The sequence below is a fragment of the Rhopilema esculentum genome, chromosome 10 (assembly GCF_057945365.1).
Source record: "Rhopilema esculentum isolate cy_ngs chromosome 10, ASM5794536v1, whole genome shotgun sequence".
Classification (NCBI taxonomy): Eukaryota; Metazoa; Cnidaria; class Scyphozoa; order Rhizostomeae; family Rhizostomatidae; genus Rhopilema; species Rhopilema esculentum.
This window is the reverse complement of record NC_142824.1, coordinates 15,219,084-15,238,023: the sequence shown is the minus strand read 5'-3', so window position 1 is coordinate 15,238,023 and position 18,940 is coordinate 15,219,084. Positions and strand designations below refer to the sequence as shown.

Genomic DNA, 18,940 nt, shown 5'->3' with positions numbered 1-18,940 from the left:
TATGTCAATATTAAGCAGTTGGGACACTTGCAAAATTCGCCGAGCATCAATAACACTAGACTTAAGAAAGAAATTGGCACCCTTTTCTACAAGCATTTTCTTTAAACTCTCTCCCTTCCCCCTAATCAAATTTTAATTCTAGAATGGAGACATCCATGGTAACCTGAATCATAAGCCAATCTAATAGGGCAACGAGGAACAGTGTTTTACACACTTCAGTTTCCAATAGGCGATTATCTTTGTCTTACACAACATCATTGTTAGTTGAAAAAGCTTTAAATTAGCCATCTTCTAGCATTTGTTATGTTATCATTGTAATCAATGTCGTGGAATCAATCAAATTTAAATTTGAATCACATACATTCTAGAATAAGGACCAAAGTACAGTGCTTTCAAAGTGGAAAGCCTAGATATGTGTGGAGAAAAAACCAACCTGTAACAGATCCAGCTGACTAGCTAAGATTTTATGGTGCGTTTTCATGTCGTTTTTCTCAAAATCCAAAACTTCTAAAATTGATTTTTATAATGCCAAAATCACACTGCCAGTCGTATAGGGCCCTGAAAATATTGTTGGCCTAGGACCCTTAATCCAGCCCTGCATGTTTTATCTAAAAACATACTAAATAAGTTCTTATAACAATTGCTTTAAAGAAACTGCCCTACACCTACATCTACTCATGGATCATCATCTGCCATGATATGATGAAACCAACAATCTCATAACCTTGCAAAATTAAGAATTGCACATTTGTGGCCAATTAGAAATCTCTAATTCATACTAAAATTGATAAATTTCTACTTAATATAACATTTAAAATTTGATAATCTAAACTCCTTAGATAAGACACAAACAAATAGCTTAATAAAGCAAAGTATTAAATTAGACATTTATCTAACATAATGCTATTTCAACTGTAAGAAAATACGGCATATATTTTTAACATATGTCTTTTTCAACTTAAAACGTCGTTAGAAACTCAATCAATTTTTCTTATAGAAGAAATGAATAAACAATAATTACAACTGGGGGGGGGGGGTTGCATGATTTTTATCCGTGAGCTTGCACGAATTTGAAATGGGGGGAAAGGGTAGAAAAAATAGGGGACCAAGGCTAGAAAAAGTAAGGGGTTAAGGCTTCTTGCCCCTTTTACTGCAGCTTTAAAACTTGCCCTTCCTTTTTACTTGTTTTGCAAAAAGGTGGGAGGCCATGGCAACATCGCCTCCCTCCTGTGGCGCTGGCCCTGTTTCATTTATCAGATTTTGAATTATTCATCAACATATATGCACAGTGCTTGTGAAATTACATTAAATCTTTCATTTCTGTATCAACAGCTAGGGTTTATACTAAAATTCTTTTTTGGTGGTTTGAAAAACAATGAACTTGCGAGCATATACGAGCAGAGACTTCTTGGCTAAATTTGAATTAAAGTTATCAATTTTATATAATGGGGTTCTTGAATTTATTAGATATTTAATTTTCTTGTACAAGACGGAAAATGAATGCATGAAATTTACTTTTACATACAATTGCATTTATTTCATCTAAACTGGAGAGACGTGTATATCTGAGTTCTCACAATGTTGATAAAAACCAGATCACATTATGTATCTTGTAACTATCACATTGTTTGATGTTCAAATCTTCTTATAATTTCTATCAATGATGAAAATGTTCCTACGACTGAAGTAAGAACACCAAAAACCAAAAGACAAACATTAGCAACCAACTGATATTTTGAAAGGCCTTCATTCCAGAAGCAAATGGTATGCAGCAAAGGAGGAAAGATGAACGTGATCAAGGCTCCAGAAAAACTGCCAATTAGGCCCATAACATTGTCAAGCTGAGGAACCAGAATCGCAAAAACGTCTGAAAAAGATCGTGTACTGTTATGTAAATTACTTCCAAAGAAAGAGAATGAATTTAAAATAAGCCGGGGTAGCCGGAATACTCATGACCGAAAAATTTTACAGATAGTTTACTTTCTAATCGGATTTGTTGAAAAAGTTTGGGTGAGGGATTTATCTTTGGGCCTGCTAATACAAAAAATTATATTTGTTAAACAGTTTAAACTGCTATGTTGCTCTGCGTCATATGTCACCAAACATTCTTTGCATCACTAAGGGCTGCACTGAATGTTAAGATAGAAATATATTACATAAAGGACATATTGGTTAGTTGAAAAATTTAGAAAACCTATCCGTTATATCATTCAACAGTATACAATTTTATTTTTTGCTTTAGCATGCAAAAATTGCCATTTCTATATTAAATATTAGAGTGGATGTGATATAAAGTAACTTGTTTATAACTTGTCAAACAGAAAAAAAACAGAATATAAGCTGACTTGCTGGAGATGATTCATATAAGTTGATTTATGCAAAAAGTGCCTTTTTCCCATCTCTTTCTATAATCGAACTGTTCCTAGGGTGGTTTCTTTACCAAATTTTCTAATTCATTTCAATGATATTTTGCAATTGTGATGAATAACAAATCTACAAAAACGGCCATAGAAGAACTTACAAGTTAAAATTGCCATCCCAGCGCGAATTCCGTATTCAGCATATTTTAAGCCTCTTTTACTTAAACTTTCTTCAAAGTACGAAACGGCAATGTCGACAGGCACAAGGAACTGGATTGGGTACGAGATCAATACTATCAGAATATACACAACGTCCAAATATGAGTACAGCCTAAAACACAAAGAAGCAAAAAGAATTTTATATAAACGTGGAAACAAATTAAGCATGTCATGTTGAAAAATTCATTCTACTTACTAATATGAACAATTTTTTTGCGGTACAGAATTTGAAAATGGCTTTGAAAAAAGTAAACATTTTACAACACACTAAAAGCTTTTTCGTCTGACACTCCTCAGAGCATAAAACGTCAGAATAAGGGTACGAAAGAACACGATGAAAAATATATTCCCAGTTGTGGATCGATATAGGCTAATCAGAAAAACGCAAGCACAAGACCGGTATAGTTGACCAATCTGTGCCGCGAGCCTAAAGAAAAATTCATTTTATTTACAAATATCTTAATTTTTCTTCAATGATGATAATTAGATAAAAGCTATTGTTTATTTCAAATTAGAGCGATAATTACAAAAGATTTGTCACTAGATAGTTGTATCGCAGACTGACTCATTTCTCTCAAATCCATCTGTATTTAGTATTTACTACAAAACCAATACTAACGGTAGCGTTCCTAAGTCACATATGAAAATAGAGTTTATAGAAAAATATTAATTAAATAAAGTAAAAGAACAATTCACTTACGGCTCACTAGGAAGGTTGAGAGCCACAGTCGGTTGGACGCTGTCACCAAAACAGAGATACCCCAGCACCCCAAAGGCAGAATACAAAACTATGACGATAGCCAGTGTTATAATAAGTATTTTTTGCAGACTGTCTTTTTTTCGCAAGTTCTTTTCCAATGAAGTTACCTAGAATAGTGTCAAATGCCATTCAAAATTCTTACTAATGAAGTGCCTGGAAAAGTGTAGTTGCTTCTTAATAATGTCAGAACGACAGCAATAAACTCCAGCGTATGACCTTGGATTCTAAACAATAAAAGTCAATTGCTTTCATTTCCCATAAAGACATTTTTAATGACATTTTTGCAAAATATTTCATTTATCTCTTTCCATTCGGTAACAAAAGACCTCTAAACATATGCAAAGAAACAAAAATTTAATATTGCCTTGAAATATTAATGATAATTGCCTCAACATTCGTTTTGTTTAATAAACGATTATTATAGCTATGTTTATGGGAAATAATTATTCTAAGCCTACTGCCAAGAATTTTAAATTTGAATTGCTCCTTTTCCCCTGTTTACTTATTGATGTGAATAAAAAAAAACTCACCATTCCTATTCCTTCATATCCATATAATATTTGACCAAATCCAACCATAAACACAGTAGGATTAGTCTGTTCTGAAGGAATTCTTTTTATATGTGTTACAAAATACTGCATCATTATCACTACTGCAACACCAACAGCAACATTTGCAAACATGGCGAAAACAGCGATTCTCTTGACATTTCGAATAAGTGCCAATGCTAGTATAAAAGGCATGCAAATGGTGGCAAGAACGATTTGTTCCATGCTGCCGATCAGCTGCAACACAATGAATAGCAGTGTAGCTTATTTCAAACAACGATTCTGAAGAAAAATCTACACAAATTTTGCATGGCTTGCAAGCCTCCTTAAATACATACAAGTTTTTTGTACCAAAATGTATTACCAGTATTCATCACGAGAAGGCGGCTTTTGAAAGATCGTAGAATTTTTCATGCTACTGCATATCTGTCTAGACGAAATGATTTCTATCAAAATGTGACTATAATACTCTCAAAGCCATAAATGATGGTAACATATCTTTGAGTTATTTGTTTATTGACAAGTAAAGATCAATGTGTGCAGTCTGTAATAATTCACTGCATTATCATCAAGATTTTAATTCCGAAGGTGCTACAAAGATATGACTATTTTCAAATCATTTTTGTATTTTGAGATGAATATTTCTCCTCACCTTGTGCATTGTTGATGCAATAAATATGATATACACAACGCAGAATCCAAGCTGCATAGTAGAAATTATGACATCAAGGAAAATTCTGGAAAGAAGAAATTTATACTTTCATTAAATGTGGACAAGAAGAGCTTATATTTCAGAAGGAAGACACGTTGCAGATGAGGCGGTCTGCCGGGCTCTATGAATCTTGTAATATGAATTTCAAAATCATTAATTAGCAGTAACAAAGCAAAATGACGGGAATGAATCCAATATATGTCAATCCAACTTAACAAACCGAAATCTGAAACATTCTTCTCCTACATCCAAGTTTCTCCTTTTGTACTGATTTGTTGCGAAAAGAGATGCAAGGAAGAACTGAAGATTGAAAAAGCTGAAAACTATCCCAAAAGAAGAATTCTCTCGAAATATATTTTCCCAAATGTTAAAATCGACTGCATTTATGCACCTATGCATACATACCCTAATATTGAAAAAATGTATAAAGGAAGCAGGCTTCGGCAGTTTATGAAGAACGCTATCAGTGTGAGCGAAGGACCAAAGCTGGTGGATAAGAAACATATCTTACTTTGAAAACCGTCCAACTATCTCGCTATGAAGAGAGAAGAGTTCCCTGGTTAACTGTCCATATGTTAGAGACGGAGCATCTATTCTGAAAATGAAAAAGATGCAGTTGAGGCCTTTGATATATAAATGGTTCATTGCAAATTTTCTCCTACTATTAGCAAAGTGGTTCTTTCAATAGCTAGGAGTTGGAGTGTGATTACCTTTCTTTTACTGCTCTAATTGTGCTTGCTAATATTACCATGCCATATTTGCATCCAAGTCCAACGGCCAGCAAAACGATTGGTGCTGCCTGTAAAAGCACAAAGAATATAGAAATGTTTGATTAACCGTGACAAATTTCAGGTAACAGTGCAGATGAAGAGGTCAGTTTCTCTAAATATGAATCTGCATATGAACCAGTTAAGAAGTGGGGAGCCCTTGTGAAACGTTAACACGTTCTGCATGCAGTCAATCGGTCAGCAGAGCATGGCCTGATATAAAGAGATTGAAAAATACCACAACGAAACAATGAAACGGGCCACATTATTTAGGATATGCTTATTGTTTTGCAGCTCCAAATATCTAGAGCTGTGAATTGAGGGTTATTATCTTGATTTCTATAGTGGACGCTCTACTAAAATAGGACCTATGGGTTAATGCCCAGTAAAACTCCAGTATGCATATTAATGTGCCCTGAATTACCTTCATTTCATTCTAGTGTTGACGAGCTAATAAAAAAACTTTCTGTGCGGCGTAATATGCGTTTTGGTACCCTATGCAAATATGTAACATTGTAAAACGCAATGTGTTTCAAATCATGTGATTTCATCGTAGTGCGATATTGTGACTCGTAATAATTAACAAATTGAACACAATGTATTTTGAGTTTCAAATTTCACACTTTTCAATCAAGAAAACTTTGGAGTCGCCATTAATGTTGTACTTTTTTGCATAAACTTAACAAGGGAAATCACAGCACCGCTCCTTGTTAGTATATCCTTATTAGGAATAGTTCGATTGTTCTTTACATTCTGAACAATATGAACCAGAACATTTGTGTTCCCAGACCGGTTCGCATGCTAAATTCCACCATTCGTTTTGGTACTCTATTGTTTAAGTGCTTGGGTACGATTTTGCATAACCAAAATTGCCATGCGTTTGAGTACCCGGACCGAAATGCATAAAGTTACCGAAACGCATATGACACCGGCATAGCATCATACCATCACAGACTCAGCAACTGAGATATTCTTAACGAGTGTTCTCAATTGCTGAATATCTTATGTCCAGTAACTTTATAAATGAAGAAAATAAGACTAAAAACAAATTCTTTGTCTCTTGGTCGGATAAAGATGAAATCTCCCAGTGATTGCCAAGTTAACCTTCCCATGTTAGTTTCAAGTAAGATTGATGTTCTTATGAAGTAGAGCACAGAGGCAATTGGGATTAAATTAATACTTACTTTTAACCTACAAGATCACTATTTACTCCTACCTTTGCAGTACCAGAACACTTAATATGAACTCTTTCATAGACTTTTTCTTTATTATGACGTATACAACGTGTCTTTACATATTTCTTTACATTCAGTTTCAACCCAACCGTACTTACCACTAGCCCAGTGTGCCGTACAGCAGATGGCAGTCCTAGAACCCCAACGCCCACAAATGCTTTCATCAAATGCATGGATGCCTGCCAATTCCTAAGGTTTGAAGAATCTCATTTTAATTTGTATTAATCAACCTGGTTTTATGTAATAACGTAGAAAGATATTAATGCCAAATTAACCAAGGTCGTCAACCAGTTACCAGGGGCATAAGCAGAATCTGATATCTGAAAAGAAATGGCTCCTAGGTTATGGAACTCGCTTAAACTGTTTAGAGGATACTGTACTTAAACGAAGTGAAGGGTTATCGTGCCGTATGGGTCTTTCTTATCAACAGAGACGCTGACCAAAACGACATGAAATGAAACAGGTGTAAACAACTACAGATTTGACTCCAACTGCACTGGCATCGTCGATATTTCTTAAAAAGACTCCTACTGCACTTGTAAAATATGGAAAACTAACTGTGCAGCTTTTAGCTGTAAAAAATGAGAGAAAAGACTGTCCAGATAGAAGTGCCCATGAATGAACGAGGGAAGAAAAACCTGAATTAAAAAATATGTCTGCGCACTGTACGAGTGCCTTGGAAATCTTGGAAAGCAACAAATCTATCGGAGTCCATCGAGCAGCCTGCTATTATGACCTTTTCTTTATTTACACAATTTCAATGATATCAGAAAAAAATTCACTCTTCGGGGGTGACTAGCAATGGGGGGCACACCCCCTGTTCCCGGCAGGATCAATTATGTATTTCGTCTAATTTTGATAAGAAGATGTTGGGGAAGGGGTAATATTTTGGCAACGTCCTTTTTGTTATGCGATCCCATGATTTTGAAACTGCCTTTATGTAACCAGAAATTAGTCATGGGCAATCCTGTCAGATAAAACTAGCATTTCTTTATGGCAAAAGAGTACTTTCTGGCCTAAAAACTAAAAACAATGTTTAGAGAGAAACATCGTTCGGTAATTGGATGCTACAGTTTGCTAGTTTGTTTTGTCCTTAATCTTCTCCATCTCCTGTGAGACCTTTATTAACGTTACCATGATTAACAAAAGACTGCGAATCAGCCAGCATTTGGACAATCTTATTCTTATCTGTGGTTCACTTACTTACTCAGCGATATAGTAGCTCACAGACAACAGCTGCTCTTGGATGAAGGCCATAATAGAAAAATGGATCAAGGCGTCACTTAATATGAATAGAGCAGTTGCCTGAAGCCCCGGCCAAACCAGCGCAACATTTTGTCCAACAAATCCCAACAATGTTGGGTATAAATGTTGGGCCGGTTTGGCCACCCATGTTGGACGATGTTGGATGATGTTGGGTGATGTTGGACGAAGTTTGACTATGATCGAAAATATTGGATGTTGTTGGACGATGTTGGGATGGTTTGGCCACCCTATCCAACAAAATCACGTTTGCGCAAGCGCAGAAAGGAAAAAGCTCGCCACTTGGATTTGTTTTGGTCGGGAAGCTGTGAATGCGACAAAAGAAAGGAAAACTCGGTTTATGAACCGCGGCAGTTTCCGTCAAACAAAGAAGACAATGAAAGAATGTGCTTTTGTCTTATTATGTTCTCAAATCACCCCCTTTCGTGTCTTCTCTTTATCTATTCTCTACTCTTGCTTCGCTTAACCATGCTTTTGCTTTCTTCATCATATGAATAAATTTCAAATACATCCTTATCGTTTTGATTGTAATCAAGTCCCAACGCCATGCTCAATCAATGAATTAGGTTAGGTCCTGTGAATGGTTGATGATAAATTGACAAATGTTGGATGAAATGTTGCGTTGGTCCAACATTTTTGCTTTGCATCCACCCCTGCATCCAACAATGTCCAACAATGCCCAAAAGTCGTCAACAATATTGGAATTTGTTGGACAAAATGTTGCAATGGTTTGGCCGGGGCTTAATGATAGCATTAAGCGAGAACCTCGGAACTGCAACTTAGAACCTCGCTTAGAACCGTCTTCTTTTTGCAACACAGCGTAGCATTGCATTCGAACAAACCTGTATGCGTGGCAGAAATTGCTCAAAAAATCCATCTCGGCAGCCTCACAAGATGGAACAAAAATACGGAATCCTTTTGCTTAAGTTATTGTTAGAAAAAAATGAATGCAAAAGGTACAAAATACCAGAAGAATAAGTACTTTTTAGACTTGATTTTGACACGAAATTGGCTTTTCTCTTACCGAGAATTTCTAACAATGACAAAATTGATGCGCATGCAACTGGAAACCTTTGGCAATAAAGTATTAATTGATAATTGTTAAATTCTCACTCAAGGTTTCCTTCAATTTCTTCTGCCTTTTCTTCCTCCGAAGACTCGTCAACATCTTCCTTCGCATTGTCTCCTTGAGACATCAATGGTATGCTTTCAGACGATAAATTGTTGTTCGACATTTTAATGCTACCAGGAATTCTTCAAACAATGCGGTAACTAACCTGGAAAAGCAATCAATATGTTAGTTAAAATGTCTTTCCGTAACTTAACCACACATAATAACACCCCGGGGGTGGTGCTCAGCACATAGACATACGGGGGGATCAGTCCGATATTTTTTAGTCAAATGCTTACCCAAAGTGACATTTTTGGGTTGAATATTTATCAGAAATGATATTTCTGGGTCCTGCAAAAACAATAGATACAATTCTGATATTTCTAGGTATCAAATTTAGAAACATTGATATTTTTGGGTTTTTATGAGATTTCCATATCTGAATCAAATGCTTCTGAAAATACTTCAAATTGAAATTTTAAAATTCTGAATTTTAAGATAGAAACACATAAAAGCAGCATGTAAAATTACTTATCTTACGTCCACACCAAAAAAGAATGTGTCAGGCCCTTTTTTCGGCAAAAGGCAATACTGTACCCTAGTGCTTCCACTGGGGGGGGGGGATTCATTCTTTTTGGGAATATCGGCCGATTGGAAGGAAAAAAGAAGGAATTTGAATTAGAAGGAACTTGGAAGGATTTTCTAAGAAACTGAGAGGAAATGGTCGAAATGCGTTTAAAAAAATGAAAAGGTGCATTCTTAGTCAGTGAGAGGTTTAGGCAAATTTTGGCCCTTGAACTGATTTGTCAAATTTAAACAGCGTTATGTTGTTTTAGTTTAGTACTTTGGTTTTAATTAGTCTTTTGTAGCAATTTTTTACACATCAATAAAAAGAAATAAAGAAATGAATAGAATGGAATCTCCTCCTTATAATTAATAACTTTCGTAGGGTTGTTATGACATTGCAAAAAGCTGTTTTTAAATGCTTGAGTTTGGATCACATAAACTGAAAGATCTCTTAATGTGCAAAACCAGTAAACATTGCTAACAACTGGCTGTGATATGGCAATCTGAGCACAAGCTCTGTCCCCATCAAGTCACTGTAATTTTGTATCCGCTCTAAACTCGATGAACCATGCCAAACAACAGCCTATAGCAAACTTGCAAAACTTAATAACTTTTTGTTCATGCCTCGCCAATTTTGTAACACTAAGACGTTGGAGCAGACGCCTCGTTCTTTTTTACAAGATAGTTAACGATATTACCCCTGACTACACAAGATACCCTATTCCACAATTACCACAAGCTGTGTATTCTTTTCGTAATGCAGATGTAGTTGGGCAAATAAGGGCAAGAACGACAAGATTCAAGAACAGCTTTTATCCCGATTGTCTCTCTGAATGGAACACACTTGACCCAGAGATTAGGTTATCACCCTCACTAAATATTTTTAAAACAAAATTATCGAAACTTATCCGACCCACTCCTAAACTAGTATACGGTATTCATGATCCTAAAGGTCTAGCTATTCTTACTCAGTTACGGGTAGAACTGAGCAAACTAACTTATCATAAATATAGACATAACTTTAGAGATACATTCGAACCTTTGTGTCCCGCAAATGATGGGATAGAGGACATGGAACATTTCCTGCTGCTCTGTCATTCGTATAACCGGTCTAGATCTGATCTTCTCAGTAGTGTGAATGCAATATTGCTCCCTCATGTTTTTCATCTCTTTCAAATGAAGCTTTAGTCAAATTCATTTTGTATGGTGACGAGTGACTTACCATTGACTCAAATAAGAAGCTACTTCAGGCAACGCTCAAATTCATTCATGCTTCAGAACGCTTTTAAATATTCCATTGCTGCACACTTCTATACATTAGCATCTACTTTTTGTCTGTTTACGCTGTATTCGTAATTAGTCTACCTAGTTTTAGTAATCTTTCTTTCTATCCTTGTTTAATGTTGTGTGTTTTTATGTATCGGCCATGGGGTAGTGATTGTCTTTCGCTCCTCATGGTATCGTCCCCGTAGTGTAATACAGTTATTAGGGTAGTATAGTCAATGTAAAATTGTATTGTTATTAATTTCTATGAATAAAAAAAAAAAAATTTGTAACATTATCCGAAATATTTTTAAGGCATCACATTTAAGAACTCTGTTTTCGCCGCCCGCCATTCCTAAATATTTCGAAAGTTTCAAAAATTTCGAAACTAGACAAGGAAAACATTTCCAAACTAGACAGGGGAAAAGATTCAAAAAAGTTTTCTGGATGAAAACATCCATTTTTCGAGTTTTTCACATTCAAGTAGCCGAACTTTCAAGGCACACAATGACACAAAATTGGAAACTAACAGAAATTTTGAAAATGGAAAAACCCCCATGTAAACGAAGGTTTCCATAATTACTTTATCAAAACTTTTAGTTGATGTCTGAAAATCTGAAAACCTATTAAGCCGATTATCGTAAATTTGCGGTTGTGGTTGCATGTCTCATTTACAATATTGCATGGCACATCCATGTATCCCTGTATGATTTACCGGATTACACTGTGGTTTTACGAGTGTACCTCGCAAGTTCGATCAGAAAAATCCCGCTTTCTACGGACTTGCAATTCCTCTACATAAAGGTACGAAAAAGCTATGCTGTACCCAAGGAATCAATCAAATGGCTCAAAAATTTGCACACGGCAAGGACAGATGTCGAGTAAGCAAAGGGTGTCCCAAAATGTTTGCATTTGCTCTGGTCTGTCTTTTATAGCCAAATAAGCCTATGAGAGGAAAGATTTAGTTTGCCGATTTTTAACAGGGTATAGTTGCAAGGGAAGGATAAATTTTTAAAATTTGAGACACACTTTGGTAGCTAAGGATCTGCGCTTTCTGTTGACATAAGTCTGCTGTTATCGCAAACGCAAGGGTACCAAATTGCCTTTGAAGGTGCTACACTCACTTAAGCAATAAATTTGCTTAGAAAGTATCATTTTACCATATTTGCCAATTATTTTTATATGGTTGGAATCACCACGTTCTTGCACATCGAGTGATGCATATATCTGATTCCGTTAATAGTTTTGCTTTCAGGGAGAGAAAACCAAAGCTCGTGTCAGAAACGTTTACCGTACCCTTAATCAAAGCTCGTGTGTTCAAAGCAACTTAAGGAACAATTGTGGGGAATCCAATATCGCTTTTGTTTGAATGTCTATTTCCTGTGACACACTGAATAGATTCACGAACAAGGTGCGTCTCACGCTATGAGAAGGTACGTTCCTCTCGCTTAGGCCCGTAGTTTTTCTCCACAAAAGACCAGCAATGCGTCGTGTTTGTATTCATCAAATTTCGCAAGAATAGATTCTCAACTAAAAACCGAATCCCTACAGCAAGCTACTCTACCCTTATATACTTTTCAACAAGGAATTTCTAGAATATACTCATAGAATAAAGAAGAAATTTCTGTACAACATCACATGTGCAGGAATACAATCTGGAATAAGCAAGTTACAGCATATTTATTACGTAAGGCTAATTCTAGAAGTTTCGACAATTATTTTAATCAACTTGTCTAGAGTGTTCTATTTGCAAGCGTAACTAAGAATTTACTCGAAAGGTCCAGTTTACCACACAATTTTTTGAGTTAGGTGAAAGCAAATAAAACAGACGAGGGTCATTAAATCCAATAAATCATGTAAAAGGGAAATTGGAAGGAATTTTCGTACATTTTCGAAGGAATTTTGCGTAAATTTAATTTTTTTCTGAAAATCAGTTGAGCAGAAAGTGGAAGCACTTACCCCTCCGAAAAAACATTTTAGCTTCGCACCTGTTGCCCGACCACCTTTTTAGTGGTGGATTGACTTCCGGGAATGACTGTTATCCAAACACCCAGTATCGTTAGACCACCAGCACAAAATAATATTTGACGAGTTTAGTTCGTTATTTTGCTGAGCGAGATCTCTGCCATCCTTCAAAAGGACACAATAAACTGACCTTACCGGTCTATGAACACACCATTATACGTCAAACAATCCCTGAAATTCCACGTTGACCGCATTTTTTATTCGAACAGTAACCCATGGAAAAAAAACTTTGGAGCTATAAAAAATTTATGTTAACGAAAAGATTTGCAGGAAATGATTATACCATTCGATTCAGCACTGCTAGCTTTATGCAAAAATGTAACAAATGGATTTTATGAAGTTTGCAGCACTCATTTTCAGGCAATTACTCACAGATCACGTGCGAATATTCACGCACGACAAAATTTGTTTCCCGAATTCTCGCATCGAAAATACGCCGATTTTTTGATTCTCCAGTTCTTGGTGGCCAGCATGACTACTAGTTACACAATGAAAAACGCAAAGTCGCATCAATGGCGCATTTCATGACGAGCCAACAGTCTTGGGGGGTAAACTATGCCTAATTTTGAATGGGGACGTGCCATTTTGGTTAAAATTTTGAATCCATCATTCCGCAATTGTTTGAAAAAATGTGGCCCAAAATTCCGCCAACATGATAAAAAATATACCCATAATTCTGCATATGAAATCTGGAATAAGCCATAAGGCTATTTCCAAATCAATTAAGTAGGTACAGAAGATTAGCAGGTAAAGTTGGAATTTTCAACCTTCAAAGACCCTCCAAAATTAGCCACTTGTTTACGTCCCTGCCCATAAATCTGCAAACATGATGAAAACTATACCCATAATTCCGCAAAGCAAACAAGATTTTTAAAGCACAACAAAGTCATCAAACAATTATTGCATGTCCTTCGCCTTAAAATCTCAATATTACACATATTTCATCCTTTCATTTCTAACTGGACATTCATTTTGTTAGCTAAATCCCCCTCCAAATAGTTTTGCAATATTTTCAAAAAATGGTACCCATAATTCTGTATTTTCCTACAAATGGTGACCATTGTTCCGCACATTTTGCAAAACTTGACACCGTTTCAGATAAAAGGTACCCCTAAATAATTTCACGTCCCCGTACCTTCAAACATGTTAAGGTAGCCCCCCCCCCCCCTCCCCGAGTCGTACCAAATCTTGTCTGTCTATATTGCGAAGGAGACAGAAAACCTCAATTTGGGTCCAGGGCTTCGGGATACATGGTGACAAGGTCTCGCCATATTTAGCATTTCCGGGATCTCTTCGCATTACGCCCTCGTTAGAAGCCCGAGGCATTACGCTCTCTTGAGTATCGATAGTTACATATAATCATATATATATGAGTCGCCAGTATTATTCCCTTTTTTAGCAATTAAGGGCAAATCAGACCACTAAAATTTGTGGGATGTGAACTCGACCGGAGAAATCCTGAAAAGTACGTTGTGAAGGAGCACAGAGGTAGATTTGATTGTGCTTGTTTATGCGATTTTTGTCTTAAATGCCTCAGAATTTAAAGGAAATTTGTCCATATAAAAGGACTGCGTATACCCAACTTGCCAAGCCACTTATCAAGATAACGGCTTGCGATTGGTCAGTATTCTTGCGATGCAAAACTGCTCACATGAAAAGCTAACCTCGCAGCAGGGTAGATAAACAGAACGACCGTAATGGCTGGGCGATGACATGAAAAATCACATGTTACTGAAAACTCCCGCAGAGCCGCTAGCTACCTTTAACCACTGGAGTGGAAATGGTTAGAACTATGGTTAGCAGCGAAGACCTCAGAGAAGGATAAGCAATTATTGTCCATAGAAATCAAAATTACCAAAGGTTTGCTTCAAGCTCTTTGTCTTACAAAGTTATATAGTTGATTATATGCACCCGACAATCTTCCTCCGACTGGCCTATCGGCCCTTCAAAGGGATGTATTGAATTAAATAGGCCTGACAATTAAGATGATTTGCACGCAAACTAACTACAGTTTTCCCTGATAGACATTCAGCTTTTGTCATATTTTCATATATACTTAGTTTCCAAGTAATATCGAAATTCCTAGACTTAGAAGAAAACTTGCTAATTCTGAAAACAAAGAGGATTTTTGAATAATAGTTGATAAAAGTATCACTGAAAGCTTTACTGAAGGTCATTGTCAGCTACATTATTTTTAAAGTTTGAAAGAAGTTACAATTGTTTTAGATATTTTTCGACGCTCCTGATTTTTTCCAAGATCTTAATATTCTCTGAAACACAAATCAATTTTCCTTAAATACCTTTTTCAAAATTTGCGTTTTATGGCTTGAACTGGAAGCAATTTCAATTGCCGCCATTGGTTATTCAAAGTCTGCAATTCAGCGCCTCAAAAGAGCGCAAATTTTTTATATGGGTCAATTCTGCCTTAAACCAGTTCGTAGTTCTCAAATTGTTAAACTTGTTAGGCGGTAGCCCCTTATTCGACTTCAGTCTTTAAGTATTATTTGTTTATCTATATTTTTCGTCTGATCGAAGAACTTCCTGAAGATCGCTTTTTGAGATACAGTGGAACGTTTAGGCCTAATTTTCCGGCGTATTAACTTTCTCCATCAAGTCAGCTTTGGGAATACTTCCTCTGAGAGGCACACCTCCTTCTTTCAAATGATTCCTCAATATTGCTAATTTCCATTTACTTGCTTCTTCTACAATTTGAGAATCTATATTGAACAATGAAGTAAGCAAAGTTAGCGAAGTCATCCCAGAATACGACAGGCTTCAAAATGGCGTCCGTATTGAGAAACAGGTCTGATGACATTCATATCCATCGTGTGTCTTTAAGGAAAATTAAGCTGGTCAGTTGCTAACAAAACAACCTTGAACAGAAAGTCGGTATCGCTGATGTCCTTAAATCTTAATAGCGAATAACCAGCTTACTACTAACCAGCTACTAACTATTCTATTCACCTTAAACAAACTTTTAACAAATTGGACAACAAAAAGGCATAAACAATATTCATTTCTAAACGTAGATCTTTATCAGATGAATTTCATTGCAAATAGGAAAGACTACGAAAATTTGTCTCTTAAATCCTTCAACAGGTTTGATAGTTGTCGGACCGCTTACATCATGGGACAACAGTCGCAATCATCCCAATTGCGTTGGTCTAATTAGGATGCATAACCCTTCAGAGAACTTGGCAGAACTTAGCAAAGAATTCCGCGTTGCCTACGTTGCTCGCTTCTTCTAACTTTAGGAAACAATTCATTCAACTTAAAAACATGGTTAGAAACAAAAATGAAGTGTCTGAAGATTTGCTTTTTGGCTATGCAGGAGTCCCTGATTTCTTCTTGCAGAACTTTGGGTCTAGTTAAAAAGGGGAATTTTGAACAGGCCACGATGTATTGGATTGTTTGTGGGTAGAAATTTGGCTACAGTTAAAAGGGAAACGTTTAGAACGCGCAAGAATATTTTGGATTGTTTGCGAACTGTTGATTTTAAGAGGCGTGAAGCTCTTTCCTACACTCACTGAAGAGGTTATTGGAATAACTTTTTGGATTAATAGGTCAAGTTACTGAACTCCAAAAAAGGACAAAAGGGTACACCAAGAGTGGAGAACCCTGAGTTGTAGATTGACAGTTCTTCAGACCCGATGAGGTGGAGAAAAAAAGGAATTTCGATAAATCCAACGAAGAGGTTTCAACTTAAAAAATTAATTCAATGTTTTAATGTTTTAACGCAGTGTTTTAACAAGATTTATTTCGAACGATGAAGCAGCAAATTTCAGACTCATAGTAAATAACAGACATGGTTGTTTTTTTTTACTTTTGCAATTGCGAAAATCAAAGCGATAATGTTTGTTTCTTAGTTTAGGCTTGTATGCAGGTGGTTGCAGAAGAGAAGTTAACAGTTGAGAAATGGCTTAAGTCCTTCTCCAGTCAAAAGGCAACGATGAAAGTTATTGCTGTTTGCCAATGTATTTTCAAAAGCAAGGAATAGTGATGAGCCAAAATTGCAAGGTTTCTATGTCCTTGAATTGCAAGCCAAAGTCAACTGACCTCTTAGTTTAGTTGTTTAGTATCGAAATATTTGCCTTGTGCTGCCATGGGAAACGCGACAGAGACTCACCTGCTTTTGATCTACATCTTTGCATATGGGCCTATCCGAAGATATAGGCCCACTAAAATGCTACCGTTAGCGCAAAAAAACGAAAGTACTGTGCTGCTTTCTCAGTTTTCTCGCGTTAGGACTTTCTTGCGAAAGAATAACATGCTTTATACATTTTAATAGATTAAGATACCTTGGGCAAACACCAAACACAGCTGGAACATGAATATAATGACATTAGCGCTAATCTTGTTAAGAAATACGCAAAGTTTCGCGAAATCGAAGCAACATAAACCTATTAATCTATAATTTATTCCTGAAGGAAAAATTACAATCACTGTATGATAATCTAATATATAAGGCACTTGACAAAAGAGATAATTTAAAATCATAAATCTTAGCAACTGAAAATTTTGTTGAAATTTAATTCGTGTGTCCTTTAGGTAGGAGGCAATCGAATCCCTTCAATAAGCAAAGGTGAAGACAAAGGTGTTGAAGATCAGAGAATATCGTCGAAGCATCCTGTAAAGTTTGAGCAGGGAAACTTTGGTGACGAATTTCACAGAATCGATTTTTTAAATCAGCTGGATAAGGCCAATCTGATCCGTGTAACTCCACTACTAATTCAAGTTATTAAACACAGAAAAAGGTTACATGAAGTGGTTGTTTGTCTTGCATGCGATACAAGCAAGTAAATAACAGTTTTTTAAAAAGAATCTGTAGCTTATACTTATACAAATCTATAGCGAATCTATAAAAATTTATACAACTTTAGAAACATAGCAGGTTTATAAGCATAATTTACCTTGGGTAAACAGAAGTTCTAAGGTTGCCACTTCCAATGTAAAGTTCTTGGTATCACTTGTTTATTAGTACGAAAATACGAGCTGGTTGATTGTAGATATCTCGAATCATGTTGGGGCCGCTTCTATCGATCTAGCCATCTTTTGGCCTAGATTTCCTCCTCAATACTGCCTCAACCAAAACTTTGATTTTAATGTGAATCAATACAGCAAGTTACGGTAAGGCGTGGATCAACCTCATTAATAATTCAAGATTAAGTGGAATGAGTAAAAAACAGCTTTGGAATAGCATCACAAATAAATCTATTGTCAAATAACACACGTTTCATAAAGCATCGGGTGTCCAGAGGGCAAGCGAAGAGCTGGTGTCAGAGCACATGGCAGAAACTTCTCTCAGAAAGTCTCTTTTTCATTGTTATTGTCCTTTCATTCTGTCTAACAGGCACTAAAAGTTTGAAAATAGCCTCTGAATGTCTGGTGATAATTAGACAGCTTCAGGAATAGAAAAAATTATCCGAACTACAAAAAGCTTATACTGTAAAATCCAGAGTTTTTTGCAAACACATGACTTGCAATGCTGAAATTTACAACGGTAAAGAGCTGTCTTGGTTGTATTGGAAAAAGGAGAAAAACTTCATAAAGAGCATTTGCTAAAATTGTAGAAAACTGATCTTAAAAGATATGTTTGAAAAATTATGTTACAATCTTGGGTGAAGTTACCCCCATCAGCCTCCTACCATCTATTACCATATATTCTCTTTGTTTTGTTCGTTAGACAATTCGCTTGTAGACTTCTAATATACAAGTTGCCATTTAAGAAATCTCTTCTCTTTCGAGTGTCTTACGGTTACATTTCTACAAGCGAATTAACAAAATGAATTCTGCTAAAGGAAACTCTATGGTGATTAATGAAACTGGAGACGTTCGCTCGTTTGTAGCGAAAGTAGAGCTTTACTCACCGTTTAAAAATTATACTGGAGAAAATTGCGTTCAAGCTTTAGCAAGCAAGTAAGAGGGTCCCGCTTCTGACATGTATTTACGTCCTTCAACCGAAAATCGAAAGGACGCCAGAAAAATTACAGCCGAGTTACTGAAGGAATTTGAGCGCGTAAGGCGTAACAGAGACGAAAAGCTAGAAAAAGAAAAAAACAGAAAAGCTCTAGAGAAAGAAAAAACAGAAAAACTTGAAAATGAAAATTAAA

General features: G+C 36.1%; 1 protein-coding gene across 3 annotated transcripts; it reads right to left on the bottom strand.

Annotated features, from left to right (window-relative positions):
- Positions 1-82: 82 nt before the first annotated feature.
- Positions 83-18,324, bottom strand: LOC135684263 (proton-coupled amino acid transporter 3). 3 transcript variants are annotated; one of them, XM_065199758.2, is made up of 10 exons: positions 12,794-13,274; positions 8,978-9,141; positions 6,700-6,790; positions 5,310-5,398; positions 5,111-5,194; positions 4,540-4,624; positions 3,870-4,124; positions 3,280-3,446; positions 2,522-2,691; positions 83-1,867 (listed from the first exon to the last, which is right to left on the bottom strand). In XM_065199758.2, exons 2-10 carry the CDS (start codon positions 9,097-9,099, stop codon positions 1,620-1,622), a joined length of 1,311 nt encoding a protein of 436 aa, XP_065055830.2. In that variant the 5' UTR covers positions 9,100-9,141; positions 12,794-13,274; the 3' UTR covers positions 83-1,619. The 3 variants fall into 3 exon arrangements, with proteins under 3 accessions (XP_065055830.2, XP_065055820.2, XP_065055810.2); XM_065199748.2 differs by lacking the exon at positions 12,794-13,274 and adding an exon at positions 17,741-18,324 and having other exon boundaries at positions 84-1,867; XM_065199738.2 differs by having other exon boundaries at positions 85-1,867; positions 12,765-13,270.
- Positions 18,325-18,940: the final 616 nt, after the last annotated feature.

Coding starts and splice junctions, on each gene's coding strand:
- LOC135684263 (XM_065199748.2), bottom strand. CDS start 9,099: ATGTCGAACAACAATTTATCGTCTGAAAGCATACCATTGATGTCTCAA. Junction 4,625..5,110: donor ATAGTTGGACGGTTTTCAAA/GTAAGATATGTT, acceptor TCTTCTTTCCAG/AATTTTCCTTGATGTCATAA. Junction 2,692..3,279: donor CTCAACCTTCCTAGTGAGCC/GTAAGTGAATTG, acceptor TTTGTGTTTTAG/GCTGTACTCATATTTGGACG.